The sequence below is a fragment of the Vanacampus margaritifer genome, chromosome 19 (genome assembly GCF_051991255.1).
Source record: "Vanacampus margaritifer isolate UIUO_Vmar chromosome 19, RoL_Vmar_1.0, whole genome shotgun sequence".
NCBI classification, from domain to species: Eukaryota; Metazoa; Chordata; class Actinopteri; order Syngnathiformes; family Syngnathidae; genus Vanacampus; species Vanacampus margaritifer.
This window is the reverse complement of record NC_135450.1, coordinates 10,188,925-10,205,455: the sequence shown is the minus strand read 5'-3', so window position 1 is coordinate 10,205,455 and position 16,531 is coordinate 10,188,925. Positions and strand designations below refer to the sequence as shown.

General features: G+C 37.6%; 1 protein-coding gene across 5 annotated transcripts in view; it reads right to left on the bottom strand.

The window, feature by feature from the left end:
* Positions 1-2,037: 2,037 nt before the first annotated feature.
* pak5 (p21 protein (Cdc42/Rac)-activated kinase 5) overlaps positions 2,038-16,531 on the bottom strand; it is a 56,200-nt gene continuing 41,706 nt past the window's right edge. For all 5 annotated transcript variants that reach the window (XM_077552470.1, XM_077552469.1, XM_077552467.1 and 2 more), the window contains 9 exons: positions 15,080-15,916; positions 10,411-10,620; positions 9,327-9,468; positions 8,506-8,660; positions 7,934-8,067; positions 5,527-5,653; positions 5,075-5,200; positions 4,525-4,659; positions 2,038-3,640 (listed from right to left, as the gene is read on the bottom strand). In XM_077552470.1, the coding sequence (XP_077408596.1) occupies positions 3,485-3,640; positions 4,525-4,659; positions 5,075-5,200; positions 5,527-5,653; positions 7,934-8,067; positions 8,506-8,660; positions 9,327-9,468; positions 10,411-10,620; positions 15,080-15,916 (2,022 nt within the window). In that variant the 3' untranslated portion in view covers positions 2,038-3,484. The remainder of the gene's footprint in view (positions 3,641-4,524; positions 4,660-5,074; positions 5,201-5,526; positions 5,654-7,933; positions 8,068-8,505; positions 8,661-9,326; positions 9,469-10,410; positions 10,621-15,079; positions 15,917-16,531) is intronic.

The following is a 16,531-nucleotide window of genomic DNA, read 5'->3' as shown; positions in this document are numbered from 1 at the left end:
AAACGACCATGTACAGTAAGACGTTTCTTTAAAAAAAAAAAAAAAAAGGGAAAAAAAGACCATGTCTAGTAGAGCGTTTTTTTTTTTTTAATGACCATGTATGGTGTAGGAGCCATATGGATTATATGCCACGGAGGAGGCGGGACTTCCGACTTCTTGGTTTTCTTCTTCTTGGTAAGGTTTTTTTTATTTTTTTAAACTACCATGTATGGTAAGGCGTTTTTTTTTAAACAACCATGTATAATAAGGTTTTTATTTTAAGTGTATTTTTTTTTTATTAATTTATTTTTCAAACGACCATGTGTATGGTAAGGCTTTTTAAAAATTTTTTACGACCATGTATAGTAAGGCTTTTTTTTTTTTTAAACGACCATGAATGGTAAGACACAAAAAAATGAACAATGATATATAGTAAAGCTTTCTTTTTTAAACGACCATGCATGGTAAGGCTATTTTATTTTTTATTTTATTTTTTTAAATTTAAACGATCAACCATGGTAAGGTGTTTTTTTTTTTTTTTTGGAATGACCATGTATATAAGGTGTTTTTCATTTTTGGTAATTTTTGAAACAACATGTATGGTAAGGTGTTATTTATTTATTTAAATGACCATGAATGGCAAGGCGTTTTTTTTCTTCTAACGACCATGTATAGTAAGGTTTTTTATTTAATTTGTTTATATATTTTTTAATGATCATGTATGGTAAGGCGTTTTTTTTTTTTAAATGACCATGTATGGTAAGTTTTAATTTTTTTTAACGGCCATGTATGGTCAATTTTTTATTTATTTTTTATTTTTCTACAACCACGTATGGTAAGGCGTTTTTGTTTGTTTTTTATGACCATGTATGATAAGGCGTTTTTTTTTAAATGACCATGTATAGTAAGGTTTTTATTTTATTTTTTTTAAACGGCCATGTATGGTAAGTTTTTTATTTTAATTTAAATTTTTTTAATAAATGTGTTTATTTTTCAAACAATCATGTATGGTAAGGCGTTTTTATTATTTATTTTTGAAACAACCATGTATATGGTAAGGTGTTTTTTTTTTTGAACGACCATGTATGGTAAGGTTTTTTATTTTATTTTTTATTTTTTTACGACCATGTAGGGTAAGGCGTTTTTGTTTGTTTTTTATGGCTATGTATCTTAAGGCGTCTTTTTTTTTAAACGACCATGTATAGTAAGACTAAAAAATTACCATGTTTATATAGCAAAGCTTTCTTTTTTAAACAACCTTGTATGGTAAGGCTTTTTTTTTTAAACGACAATGTATGGTAAGTTTTGTTTTTTTTTTACGGCCATGTATGGTAAGGCGTTTTATTTTTAAACGACCATGTATGGTAAGGCTTTTTTTTCTTTAAACGACCATGTATGGTAAGGCTTTTTTTTTAAAACAACCTAGTATGGTAAGGCTTTTTTTTTTTTTAATGGCCATGTATAGCAAGGCATTTTTTTAAAATGACAGTAAGGCGTTTTTATTTGAAAACAACTAGGGCGTTATTTTTTTGTTTTTTTAAATGACCATGTATAGTAACTTTTTTTTTTTTTTAAGATTATGTATAGTAAGGTGTTGATTGTTTTTTTTGCCATGTATAGTAACAACCACGTATAGTGATTTTTATTTTTTAATGGTGAGCGCCAAATACACCATTTTAATATCAAACTATATTTTTTTGTCCTTTCTGTAAAACATTTAGCAAATAAAAAAACAAAACAAAGCATCTAATTTATTTCCAGTGTGCCAGTGCCGGTGTTTTATTTAGTGACGTGTCGTCGATGGCCGAAAGAAAGAGAGAAGCTCCTCTGCTGTCCCACCTCAATCAATATCCCATTACGCCGCAAAGCACTCGCAGCACACAAAGACAAATAAGACCATAAATTACAACACCTCCTCCCTCTCCATTTGTTTCTTGGCTCTGGGCTGCTTTGGACTTTTTTAGAAGATGATGAGAGGACAAAAAGTGAAGATGACGGAGAGGAGAGGCCTTGGAATAAAAAATAAATAAAAAAAGTGAGACATGCAAAAAGACAATGTTCTTATGGAAGTTTGTTTTAATTGAAAGCATCTTCACAGACATGCTGTGGCACTGTACAACACGCACGCACGCACACGCACTCGTATTTACATATCACAGTGACTGATGGGTCAAAATGGATGCCGGCAAATTTGACACTTGTATACCAGATGATGTCATGACAATGACAATGAACCATATTCATGTCTTTTTCCCCTCCCCATTTAATAACCTCTGTGTGTAAAAAAAAAAAAAAAAGTCTTTTTTTTTCTTCCTCTTCTTGATTCCTTCAGTGTGTGTGCTACAATAAGTGCATTAAGCGGACACCCATTGGCTCCCTGCAATTGCGAAAGGTTACACTCAAATCATAAAATGCTGATTTGACTTCATTGATATTAACATTATTGGTTGCATTGCATCGTACAAAGTACAAGCTAATCATGTTACATCTAAAAATGTTTTTTGGTACGTCATATAACTTGTATAGAAAAAAAAAATGGGTGTAAATGTGTACACCTTTGTTTAAAGATATGAAGTGATATTTTTATTCTTGTATTTTTAACCGCACGTTTCACAAATTCATATTAAAATAACGAATCTAATTTATGAATCTTATTCGTAAATGAATATATTAAATAAATGTTTATTTGAATGTATTGACACAAAAACACAAAGCGAAGTCGCCGTTTCATTGCATTTGAGTGTATTTGAGGAGATCCCTGTCGACCGTCACGTTTCATTTTCAATCATTTAAACATAAATAAAATGAGAACAAAAAGGCCACACTAGACAAAAATGAATTGCAATAAATAAATAAATATTTTAAAAAGCTCATAGAAAATGTCTGACATTACCCTTTTTTACCCAACGTTTAATGGAAGTTCTGTCTACAAAGATAGATAGTAGTAATAATAAATATATTTAGTTTTTTTTTTTTTTTTTTGAAGTAACAGTTGGGTTCAAGTGGGATTATTTGGAATATTTCATGTGATTGTATGTGTGTGTGTGTAAATATATTTTTCTACATATACAGTATATATACAGTATTTGTATATATATTAAGTGTATATTTGTGTGTATATATACACTGTATATGTGTGTGTGTATTTGTTAATGAAAAAAAGTTATAAAGAGTAGGAAAGTCTATTGAATACTGCTCATATCACAATGGCTACCACACCATCAAATACTCAAAGTTATCAAAACTGTACACTCAATCTTACAAGTTGCTCTTAAAATACATGTGCAGGGGGAGATTTTCTGCGGCCCCGCCCACACTCTAGGGGGTCCGCTCGGGTCCTTGAAGGTGTCTTAAAACACCCGGAGTTTACTTCAGAGTTCCTTAGTTTCCTCGTTGTTGTGTGTGTGTGTGTGTGTGTGTGTGTGGGTGGGGGCAGGGTAGGTAATCTACGTCACGGTTACGAGAGGTGAGTGAGTGTTAACCAGGGCAGGCGTTTTGTGTGTGTTCAGCGGTGGCGGTAATGTCTCATGAGGGGCACGATGCAGGACGGCGGTCCCGACAGTTTGAGGAAGGGATGCTGGAGGAGCTCCTGCGCGGTGGCTCGCTGCGACGGCTCGCGTACCAGCATCAGGTCCAGGAAGGAGCGCAGCACCGACGACACCTACGCACACACCACAAACGCCAATCAGCTGATTAAACTAAAAGTCTTTTTTATTTTTTAGGGTAGATTTTTATTATTTGGTTTTTATGTTTGGAATTTTTATTATTATTTATTTTTGTATTTAATTTAATTTCTAACCTGATTTTGTTACATTTCACCTTGTAATTTTGTTTTTGTTTAGTTTTACATTTTTTAATGTTATTTTTGAACTTTTCAAAAAGTATTTTCATTATCTTTATCTTTTTGGATAAACTTTTTCTTTTTTTTTTTACAGTCAATATTTTTTTCTTTTTATATTATTTTTTATTTTATTTTTTTGTTTCTATTTTAAAAAAAATACATTTGTATTCTGTATTTTTTAATTTCATTTTTTTTTTACATTTTCTTTTATTTGATTTGTTTACATTTATATTATTTATTTCATATTAAGATTACATGCTTTCTATTTCTCTATCATATCATATTTTTTTATTATTTTCATGTACAATTTGTATTAATCCACTAACATTTTCTTTTTGCGATTTATTTTTTGATTAAAAATTTTGTTAGATTATATTTCATTAGTATTTCTATAATTTTATTCGACTTATTGTCTATGTTTTTCAATTTGATCATTTTTGTTTACATTTTTAAAACTAGTTTTTAAACGTGTTTTTAGATTATCATTTAGTTCAAGAATTAGCAACCAAGCTAGCCACACATTTTAGCCCCTCTAATGCCAACTAACATGTACGACACGAAAAAAATATCACTTGGCACATACTCAACCAAACAATACAGAAATTAGCAAGGTGGCTAGCGGTGCGCATTCAGCTACTGGAACACCGACAACGTTTTTGGACATAAATAGTAATTAGCATTTGGCTAGGCTAGCTCACGCTCACCTTGTGCGACTCTTTTAGCCGCGGGGGCAGGTTGTCACGTATCCTCCTCATGGCTTGCAGGGGGGGCTCGTTGAAGTACGGGGGCTCGCCGTCCACCATTTCGATCACCATGATGCCCAGCGACCACACGTCCACCTACACACACACACACCATCATCATCATCATCATCATCATCATCATAACTAAGTGTGCCTAGAATTTTTATATACTGTACAGTGAACATTTTTGAACAGATTCAAACTTTAAAAATGCACTTTTAGACACATTGTAAAGATAATGATGAAAAATGTATAGCGGTTACTGTACGTGTACCTTTAAGAGGCGGGGCCTGCGTGTGAGCGCGTGGGTGTGAGCTGTGGCCAACAGCAGCTCTAATGTTAGTGTGTATGTTTAACAGTTGTTAAGGCTTTGAATAAATGGTTGGAAAGTGAATCGGTGAAATGGCTCACCTTTCCCACCTGTGAAGGTATTACAGTAAGTATTCTGTAAAAACCCTTAAAAATGGATCACTATAAAGCCCAAACGAAAAGGTGTGTGTATGTGTGTCACCTCTGTCCCATAAGGCAGTCTGGAGATGACTTCTGGCGCCATCCAATATGGCGTCCCAACCAGCGACTTCCTCTTGGGCACCTCTTTGGAAACTTGGGCACAGAAGCCAAAGTCGGACAGCTTGATCTGCACGCACACATCAAAAAGACGATTCGTTTGTGGCGAGGGAGCCGCTAATCTGACATATTAGCCATTTATGACCTTGAATTCGCTTCAATAATTTTTTAAAATCTTAAATTGTGAATTTTAAAGATTTTTTTTTTCTAAATCACCTTTTGTACAATAAGTCACATGTTTTTGCTCACAAACCTTATCTAGTTAGCATTTAGCATTTTTAGCCATACGGTTCCATTTCCAGCCTTCTGATTGGCTGAGATCCATCTTGACAGCCTTTTTCGATGTGTCCGGTGTACATTTTGTCAAGATAGTGGTGCGTGCGTGTGCGCGCTTACCCGTCCGTCGCTGGTGAGCAGGATGGAATCACTTTTGATGTCTCGGTGGATGACGCCTTGCGTGTGAAGGTAGCACAGGGCGCGCAGCACCGACAAGCACACCGTGGCGATCTGCTCCTCGTTCATCCTGTCGCACGCACGCACGCTCGTCATATACAGTAGTACTTTATGATAGGATTTGAAATTGTCAAGAAATATAAGAAAAAAAGATGGTGGTTGTGATGTCCCAGATGGATGTTCAGGCGCGCAAACAGGACACATTTACAGCTTCAATGAACACACGCACACATGGCCAGCTGGCGCCTTACGTGTGTATTATGAAACTTTTATAGTGTACCTTTGTGTGGAATTTTTGTGTGTGTGTCGAGCTATTACTGCAAATGTCACAACGAGCATAAAGTTATGCTGCGAACGCATCATCCAGGCTAACCAGACTGGCGCACAATGACGCGTGTCGACTACACGCTGTCGGAAGTCGGTGAAGTGTCACACGCGTTTGCGCTGACAGTGCAATAAGACAAATGAGCCTTCTGATAATGAACAGTCAATGGGTGTGTGTGTGTGCGCACACACAAAGATGAGGAGCATTGAAACAGAAAATTGTTTTTCATCATAACTGTAAAAACACAAAAAAAACAAAAACATGTTAATGATCTTGTAAGCTTGTCAAGTGAAGGACAATTATAGCCCCGCTAATACAAACAACACAAAAACCACCCACGTTTACACTCTTTAAAACGCAGATGACCTAAACCTTAAAGATAAAACGCAATTGTGTTTTTGTGCTAATCTCATCTAACGCAACTATTTGTGCTTACTAATACTGAAGACAAATTCCTTGATGCTTAACTAAGCTAGCCTGAGTTAAATCATTTTGTTGTTCTAAAATAATATATGTCAAGTTTTTGTGCTAAGCTAAGCTAGTTCTGTTTTTGTGCTTATCTAAGCTAAGTCTGTACCGGTCCAAAACTAAGATTACTTAGTATTCATGTTAAATTCAACTGTCTTGGAGCTAAGATAACACTGCCATTAAAGCTAAGCTAAATGAATTAGTGGTAATACTCTGTCTTTGTGCTATGATAATTCTTTTTTGTTATTATGCTAAACTGTGTCTGGTGCTCACATAAGACAATGGCCTCATTGCTAACATTAGGCTAAAATAATTTAGCCTTTGTAAACTAACCTAACTCAAATGTAAATGCGTAGTTATGCTAACTCTAAACGAACTCTTGATGCTAAGCTAACTCTGCTTTGGTGCTCACCTAAACTAGATGTGTTTTGGCGCAAACTCATTTTAGTGAGTTTCCTATAAAGGCTTTAAGTAGCACTCGTATGGTTGTCATGACAACTTTGTGTTATTTGAGGCCAAAATGATCACATAAGCTCCCTTGAATCATGTGCAGCTGGGTTGAATTGAACAAAGTGCTTTTGTAATCCTTTATGAGGGAACATAGTGCAAGCAGGCTGTTCCTCAGCCAATCTTGTTATTAGCACGCGCCGACAAGCCACACAAATGATTGGAATTAAAGCACCAAAAACAATCAGCGTGGAAACTCATTAACACAGAGAGACAATTAGGGGGAAGTTGGTGAGTAAAAACAAGAAAAAAAACAAGAGTCTCAAGTGTTTGGAAAAACTTCATTACAGACCATCTGTGTCATGTTCTTCCACCGCTCACATGTCCTCTACTTTAAGGGAGACCACCTCAACAACCCCCCCCCCCATTACATATTCCATCTGTGTAGCCATTTGGATTCACACTCCAGGCACATTTTACGATTAACTACACATACTAAGACTACAATCTTACAACGGTTTGCTACTGTATTTAGTTCATATTGATCACTTGTAAAAAATTAAATTAAATAAAAAAAAACACACAACTTTAATCCCTTATTCTGTCAGTGTAATCAGAAGTGGCAAATCCAGGTTCAGAAAGTAAAAATCCTGCCACTGTTTGACTTTAGTCCCTAGTGCTAGCTAGCTAACTAGCTCCCTGGCTAGCTAGGTCTAGGGCCTTGCCACTTCTGATTACACTGACAGAATAAGGGATTAATGTTTGTGTGTTTTTTATTTTTATTTTTATTTTTATTTTTTTACAAGGGATCAGTATGAACTAAATTAGCTAGCTAACTAGCTAGCTCTAGCGGCTAAAGCCAAACTGGCAGGGTTTTTACTTTCTGGACCTGGATTTGCCACCTAGCTAACTAGCACCTGAGGCTAAAGCCAAACTGTGGCAGGGTTTTCACATTCTGGATCTGGCACCTCTGTTGGTGTCGTTTATACAGATGGGCATAAATGTTATATTGGTATCAGTTTCTTATCTTAGCATCACACCTGCTCAAGTGGCCTCGGTAGTGTTTGAGAGCACATCTGTTGTCTCCAATATGTGCGTTGAGTCCCTTACCTGGTGTGTGTGACGATGTCGGTGAGCGCCCCTCCCTCCAGGAACTCCATAACCACCCACAGCTCGTCTCCGACCAGGTAGCTATTGTACATGTCCACTACGTTCTCGTGGTGGTAGTCCCTCATGATCACCACCTACACACACGCACATACACAGCATATATAAAGAAACATGTCATTTCATATTAGCTCTTCATTGAAATGGCTATCTCGCTGTGAACACATTCTGGAGTTTTAACCGTAACAGGATTACATGCGCGGATTAAGAGGATTACAATGAAACTAATTAGCACCAGAATCAACACCCTCTGACGTACGCACGCAGAGAAAACACACGCACACACACACACACACACACACACACACACACACACACACACACACACACACACACGTACAGTGTGATACTGCCTGATAGAGTAAATCCGAACATGTGTGCAAATATGACAACAGTTCTCCTCCATCTGCTGCACATTACATATATTATGTATAGTATTATATACACACACAGTTTATGTCACATATATTTCTATGACAAATAGCCCTGGTGGAGGTAACATAACTAAAAGGCACCTCATTGAAGAGCAGCTCCCTCCGCTGCTGCTTCCTCAGGTCCATCTTCTTGACGGCCACTTGCTTCCCGCTGTGCTTCTCGCTGGCGATGCACACGATGCCCGTGGAGCCCTCGCCAATTTTGATGAAGCTGTCCAGGTACTCGCGGGGGTCGCCTGATGAGACAGTCCACACAAAACAATATAATACACAAAAATGATTTTAAAATGGATATATATTAATCAACTGGATGATTTATTAGTAGGGCAAGTTTATTAATTTTATTATTTATTCATTTTTTAAAGATTTTTTTTTTCATTTTTACATATACTGTACCAATAGCTAGTCCTGTTACAACGAAAAAACTTATTTTTATGAACACTTACGCCAACATAAATTTTAACTCATTCACTGCCATTGACGGTTATCAACGTCAAAAAATCATTTGAACTATTTTTATTAGTTTAACATTTTTTCACTTCTGTTAACAAGAGTATGAAAACCTATAATGTTTTTTTTATTTATTGTACATTTAAAACAGAAATAAAATTTGTGATTAATTGTGAGTTAACTAGTGAAGTCATGCGATTAAATACAATAAAAAAAAAATTGCCTAATTAAAAAAAGATTATTAAAAATTAGGGGCATCAAGCGATTAAAATATAAAAATTCTAAATGTACAATAACATTTTTGGGGGGGTTTCCATACTCTTGTTAACAAAAGTGGAAAAAATGTTTAACTAATAGAAATAGTTCAAATGGATTTATGGCAGTGAATCAGTTACTGTTGGCCATTATGGTGATAGTTGGAGAAAAAAGAATCACAAGCACTAGTTAGTTACCTGGGTTGACCACTAGTTGCAGCGCAGCTCGGAACTGCTCGTGGGACACCCTGGAGGGTTGAGTGTCGGAGCTGGACCCCCACGAGGGAGGAGGGTAAGCCCCCGGGGGGATGTAGGGTGACGATGGCTGGGAGTACGCCCCCTGCAGGGGGAAACATTGAGAGAGAAAAAGAACATATAGTTGCTATAGGGAAAAATAAATACTAAAAATTAGTTTTTTTAAATGCAAGGTATGTTAAAAATATTAACACAAAATAAATAGTACAATATAATAAATATATATTAATGATATAAATAAATAAATAATAATAAAAGTAAAATACTAAATAAATTAGTTGAAAATACAGAACCAAATCAAAACAATAATACACAAAATAAAATAAAATAAAATACTAAAGGAAAATACAAAAAATACTCCTAAAAACAATACAACATAAATAACATTTTAATCAAGTACTAAACAAACAAAAAAACAACAACAAAATATATATATATATCGCACGCAGTTAAGTAAATACAAAAATAAACAAAATACAACAAAAAATATAAAAGAAAAACAAACTATGATTATAAAAAAAATACTGAAACTAACAGTTGATTTATTTTAACTACAGAAAAAATCAATACTATGAAAATAGAATAAAACATTTTAACATAAATTAATGAAATATAATTTTTTTAAATTGGGGGGGAATACAAAATAACAGAAATACAACAAGAAGTGAAGTAGATAAATAATAAAATATAATAAAAGCTTAAATCTAAACGCTTAATGCCTATAAAATCCAAAATGCTGTGGCAATTGTTTTGATATTTTTAGAGGTTGAAGTTAACATGAGTATAGATGTGCGTGTGAATTTTGGTGACGATTCATAGCATTTTGTGTCAAAAAAAGACGGTTACTTTTTTATACATTAGCAGTTGTGTTCAAAAGTTTAAATATCCCAAGGCTATGTAAACTTTCAAGCACAACTGTACCCGTTCATAAAATCGACCCAAAAATAAAATAGTCAAATGTGACTACAATAGAACTAAAAATGAAATAAGAACACCTTGAATATGTGCCGGTATGTTGCTAGCTTACCTGCGGGGTGTACGGCGGGCTGGGCTGGGAGGGCGGGTGGTGGTAGGGCGACGGCTTGTAATGGTGAAAGATGGGCGGGTAGGGCAGGTGCACGGGCGGGTAGCCGGGGGGCTTGGCGTGGTTCTGAGGTAGCTTGAGGGGCCCGCGGGGGTAGGTGTCGCCGGCCGTGGCGTGGGGGCTGCCGTCCCGCGATGGACGCTCATAGTCACCCTGCAGGAGGTCATGCGGCAATTTCAGTAATTCATATAAGTGAATTATAAAAAAACTGTAAATGGAATACATTGAAGCATGACTGTGAGAGGTAAAGCACTAAATATGCATTAAGGTTAGTTTTGGAGTTAGTAGATGTAGACCACATTTATTGGCATTTTCTCGTGGGCGTGACACTTTTGGCTAATTAAACATGCACAGGGCACAACTGAGCGTTCCTGGAAAACAACACAAGTGTCAAGAAGGAACTCAACTAATAACTCCCCTATCTGCTACCATATTACTAGTACACACACACACACACACGGAAAGGACAGGAAGAGGAGGCGGATCATTCCTGACGTGTTGGGATGGTGTATAATTACATGGTGTGAACTCTTATAATCAATCACTCTGCAGCGTGAGGAGGGGGTGGTCCACGCCGAGACCCAACCACCCCCCCCCCTCCCACTCCCACTGTATCATTGCCTGGCTGGCTGTCAGCCAAAGGGGGTCTCCTGATCCATGTTGGTTAAACGCGCATTAATCTGAGTTTGGCAGGGTAATCAACAACCTAACTCAAGTGTGAAATTGAATTCGGCGGCGGAACACGGTCGAGCCCGCTTTTATGCTAAGGCTGCAAAAGAGAGAGGGGAAAAAGTGCCGCAACATCAATTTGTCACTGAGAGCTGCTGCAGAGAAAAGGGGGAGAAAAGAGAGAGGGCAGTGTGTGTTTATTATTGTGCGAGAAAGGGGATAAATAAAGCTGGCGTGGGGCTGCGTTGGTTACACACACGAGAAAAGGCAAAGGGGGTTTGTTATGAGAAGAATTGCCATGATTTTGGAGCTTAGCACTTAGCGCAGGGATGAGCAAAGTACAGACCGCGGGCCACATGCAGTATGGCCGCATGGAAATGACCGCCAGGTATTTATGGCACACTTTTAAGAGCGTGATCATTTTTGCTCCATTCATTCGGGGGGTTTTCTTCTTAAAATTGCTTCATTAAAATGGATCTATTCTTTTTTAAATTTATCTTATTTTTTTTAATTGTGTCCGTTAGTTTACATTTTTGTTTCTATATTTTTAAAATATTTTACAAAATAATATTTTTTAAATAATTACATATGTTTGTAAATTTTTTTATTCATAACAATTGGCCCATTGATTTTTTTTAATCATTAACAAAAACTTACACTTAACTATTTTTTTTAAATTATTTTAATAAAATAATTGGTAAATTCATTTACAATTGAAGAAATATAAATAAATTTTACATTATAAAATTAATGACAATGTATTATATTATTTATAATTCATTAAATAGTTTTTGTAAATGATGACCAAATATGAGCAAAATATACATTAATATTATTTAACTTTATTTATTCCAATAATTAAAAAAATACAATTATTAATTTATACAGATAATAATTGGTGTTTTAATTGTATGAACAGTTTTTTTCTGAAGTGATAATTGACTTTAATATTAAAAAGTCAAATAAAAATTTGTACTCATACAGTACATTAAAAATATATATTCTTGTAAATAATTGCTGACTGTATTGTATCTAATATAATGTATGCATGTAAAGTATAATGAAACTAAACTATTTTCCCATATTTTTCATACACGCTTTCCTTTTCTTTTTTTTTCACCATCACCTGGCCGATACCTCCATTTTAAAACTCAAAACGTGGCCATTTAGCACAACTCTGCCTACCCCTGGTTTAGCAAACAAATGAGAAAACGACCTTCTACCTCTTACTACTCCGACTGCAGTCCAATCCTGCATGGCTTGCATTCTACCTTTTCTTTTTCTCCCTACGAGCATCTATTTAGTGAAGCGTGCAGGTTAAATGCTTTTTCATCAAGGCGCCCTGGGATCCACATCAGCAAACCTGCTGGACTCGTGGCTGCGTGGAGGAAGAGGAGGAGGAGGAGGAGGTACGGTACGGTGGTAGTGCCGCAGATGCCATCACGCTGCGCGGCAGCCTTAATGGAGCAAGGAAGAGCGAGCATAAGGACCGAGCCCCCGCCTCCCGTTGCAGGTTGACTGCATCGCTACCTCCTGCCCGCACTGCAAGCCCTCCAAAAGTGGCAGTACAAGCGCTATGCCGCAGTTGGCCTCAGTTTGTAACAGAAAATCCTCATCTGAAGTGGGATGGCGGATAAGTACAGTCACATCATCTAGATGAGTTAACTGACAATGGACAACTTTTATTAGTGTGTCCGTATAGTTTTAAGAACACTTTTAAAGAACCTGAAAAGTGATTTCAGTGATTTGTTTGTAAATACATTCAAATTAAAAGTATGTTTAAAAATAATTGTGAAAACCGCTTTTAACCTACACATCTGAGTACAACATACTTAGCACGTTTTCAGCAATTTCAGGTTTCCTGTTTTTTTTTTTTTTGGGGGGGGGGGGGGGGGCTAAAACTGCGTCAAATGGCACACACTGGAGTCCGACAGAAGTCACCCCTTCCGTTACTTGATAAAAACTCATGCAACTTCGGTCATGTCAGGGTTATTCGCAGCAAGATTATTTTAGTTAACGAAAACTAAAGAAATAAAATAAAATTGAGAAAAATTTTTGTCAACTAAATAAAAATGAGAGACCTTAAAAATATAACTAAAATTGATTTTTTTGCTTATAAATCAAACTATAATTGTAGAAAAAATGTCAATTTTATTGTTTGTCAATTAATTTCTTATATGAGCTTTCAGGGCTTCTTTTCAATATATTTATTTCTGTATTGCTGGCATACAGAAGAAAGGTCATTAACTTTACTACACAATATATATTTTTTTTACAATTTCACTAAAACAAAGCAATTTAAAAATTAATTGAAAACAAGCTCAAAACTCATTAAAAAAAACTGAATTTAAAAATAGAAGTCAAAATGAAATAAAAACTAATTAAATGAAAAATTAGAACCCTGCTCCGACGCAATTGCAACCTGAATTTACAGTAAACTCTGTTGGCTGTGACTGGAGGCATTTTTTTTTATTTCCTTCACCAAAGTTTGACTTTGTGGACCGGGGTGTCAGACTTTAGAGTGTCTTGTCGTTGGCCGTAAGCAAGCGCAGAAAGGTGGAATAGCACGGAAGGGCAATTTATTTATTTATTTATTTTTTTAAGTCTGACTTGACAGCCAGCGTGGACTCGGGATTGAAATTTTTTATCAACCTAAAAAAAAAAGTTATTTTTTATTTTCATGAAAATAAACGTTTTTTAAAATAAAAAAAAAGTGCATTTTTTTTCCCCCTTCCTGCAAGATTTTTTTTTTTTAATAAAAAATGCTTTTAGAATTTTTCACATTCTTGTGGAACTTTCAACTTACAATACAGTAAAACAATTTATATTTATGTCTATGGAAGAGCTACATCAAATCATTTCATATTTCTACCCAATATATTGTTCCTTCTTTTTGGAGCACGTTCCTCATTGTGCTCTTACATAACAACCCCATTAAAATGCAGCATATTATTACTTGAATGTAGTCTTGCTCTGGGATGTCTCTTTATTCTTTTTGTCGTATACCTCGCCTGCCCTCTTCCTTTGTTCAACTTCGACTTCACTTTCTGTCCGCTCTCCTCGTGTTCGGTATGTCACGGCCGTGCGCTCGATGCTTTAAAGCACTAATTGATCCCGACTGCAGAGAAGGATCGAAAAGATGTCCATTAATGTCGGCAGGGAGCCTGGACAAACTATTCTTTAAACAAAGAGTGAGTGTACAAAGAAACCGAATAGGGAGCTCACTGGACACTTCAATAGGTACACTTGTAGTTTAAGTGCAGCGATCATCGATTTAAAAAAAAAAAAAGTTTTTAAATAATGCTTGTCTTAATTAACTCATTCACTCCCAGTTATTTTCACTGAAGCAACCTCCTTCGCTCCCAGTTGTTTTACTGGATTTTGACTGATGTTGCAAGGTCCACAGAATTTTGTGTCCTATTGCCATAAAAACATGGAACCTACCAAAAGAAAGATCCGAGTCTCTTCTTTCATCAGGAAAAAAGCATATATGTATCTTTCTGTTTTGCAGCAATTCACATTAGCATGGAGCTAAGTTTCGTCATTATTCACATGGCTTTGGCTGATCTCTTATACTCTGCTGTCACCTGCTGTCCATTTTTGGCAATGACTACTGTTGCTTGAAGCGACCTTTTCAGGTCAGAAGCTGTATCAAAACCTTCTGTATGCTTTAGCATTTAAAAAAAACATAAAAAACGTATAAATACGTTTTTGGGAGGGAGGGGCAACATATTAAAAAAACGTATTTACATATTTTGGGGTTTGAATGAGTTAAGGTGGTAGGTGAGCTAGAGACAATCACAGCTGGCTTGGTCAAAATGTGAAGTACCACCTGGAGTGGTTGCCAGTCACAATTTAGTCTTACGTGCAAGCCACTCTCGACAAATGCTAACGTTCAAAATATTCCCCACTGCAAACATATGAATAAACACAAGGTGATTACCTTGTTGATGGTCTGTGAAGCGCCGAGGCTCTCAGACAGGCGTGGGTACGTGTAGGAGCTGTACGGGTGGGCCTGGGCAGGGTTCTTGAAGGGTCCACCAGCCGCATAAGGGACATTAGGCTCCTGGAGCCCGGAGCCTGAGCGGGACCGCTGCCTGATGGCCGGCGTGGGGCTGGTCTGCATCACGTACGAGCTCTTGGGCCTCTTGTCGTAGTCGTCCCGCACGCCACCGTAGCTCCACTCGCTGTCCGGGTAGTTGATCTGCTCGCTGTGAAGCGAGGCACGAGACGGGGTTCCCACCGACGTATCCCGGTAGTCCTGACTGGACGAGCCGCCCACCGACGCCCGGTAGTAGCCGCTGGAGCCCACCCCGCTCCCCACCGTGGAAGCCACCTCGTCCGTGGAGCGGCCCTTGCTCTCCAGGTAGGCGTGATAATCCGGCGGGAGTTTGCCGTAGTCCGACTTTTGGGGCATGACGTCCGGGTAGAAGGGGCTGCGGATGTGGTGCGAGTGGCCGTTGTGCTTGGGGAAACGGTAATGCCGCCCCACGGCCCATTCGCTATCGGCGGAGAAGCCCGGCTTGTCCAGAGCGTAGTCCCGGCTGCCGGAGGCATCGAGGTCGCAAGAGTAGCGTGAGTAGTAGTGGCCGAAGCCGTTCTCCTCGGGCCCGCCGGGACGGGCGCCTGCCGAGGGCCTGGATCCGGCGCCTGCCTGGTGCGCGCCCGGCGGACTCTCCTTGCGCAGTGAATTGGAGCGCGTCACTGAGATGTTGTCAAACTCCTCCAGCAGGCCGTTGATGGACGCATCTTTAGGGGGTCGGTTCCCCCGCACGATGGTCTACGAGAGGGGGGGAAAAAAACCTTCGGTAACCACAATAAGTAAAAGGAAGGATGGTGGCAGGCCGATAACAAAGGGAGTGCATTCCGTTTCAGTTCAGCCATTCTAGTCTGAGAACTGAATGAATTGAAATTCATTAGGGGACACAATTTCAATTCTTTTGGCTTTGGGACAAGTATGAAATCAATCATCACTTGCAATGAATGAACAAGCAATCATCAAGCTGGATTTACACTACATGCTACAAGTCACACAAGTCGCTGTTGAATTCCCCCCCTTATATACGGTACAAATTCGGGTAAAACGAGCCTTTGAGTAATTCAAAAAATTCCAAGCATTTTTTTTTGTTGCCTCGAGTACCCATTTATTTGGTGTGCATGGTTGGGAAGACAGTCAAGCGAGCTGTAGCAAAGCTATGCATGACGGTAACACACCAGTGAGAAGGCCGACTCAAAATAAAATGTTCTCAAATAGATTAATACAAGGACATCAATACCTTGGTATGCTTTTATTTTGAAGTTTGTGGTAGTGCAAGGTGGCACGGCGGCTGTCTTGACTCATCTTCCCAATTGGAATTCGGAGCCTAGTTCAAGTTTAAATTGTTTACATTTCTGT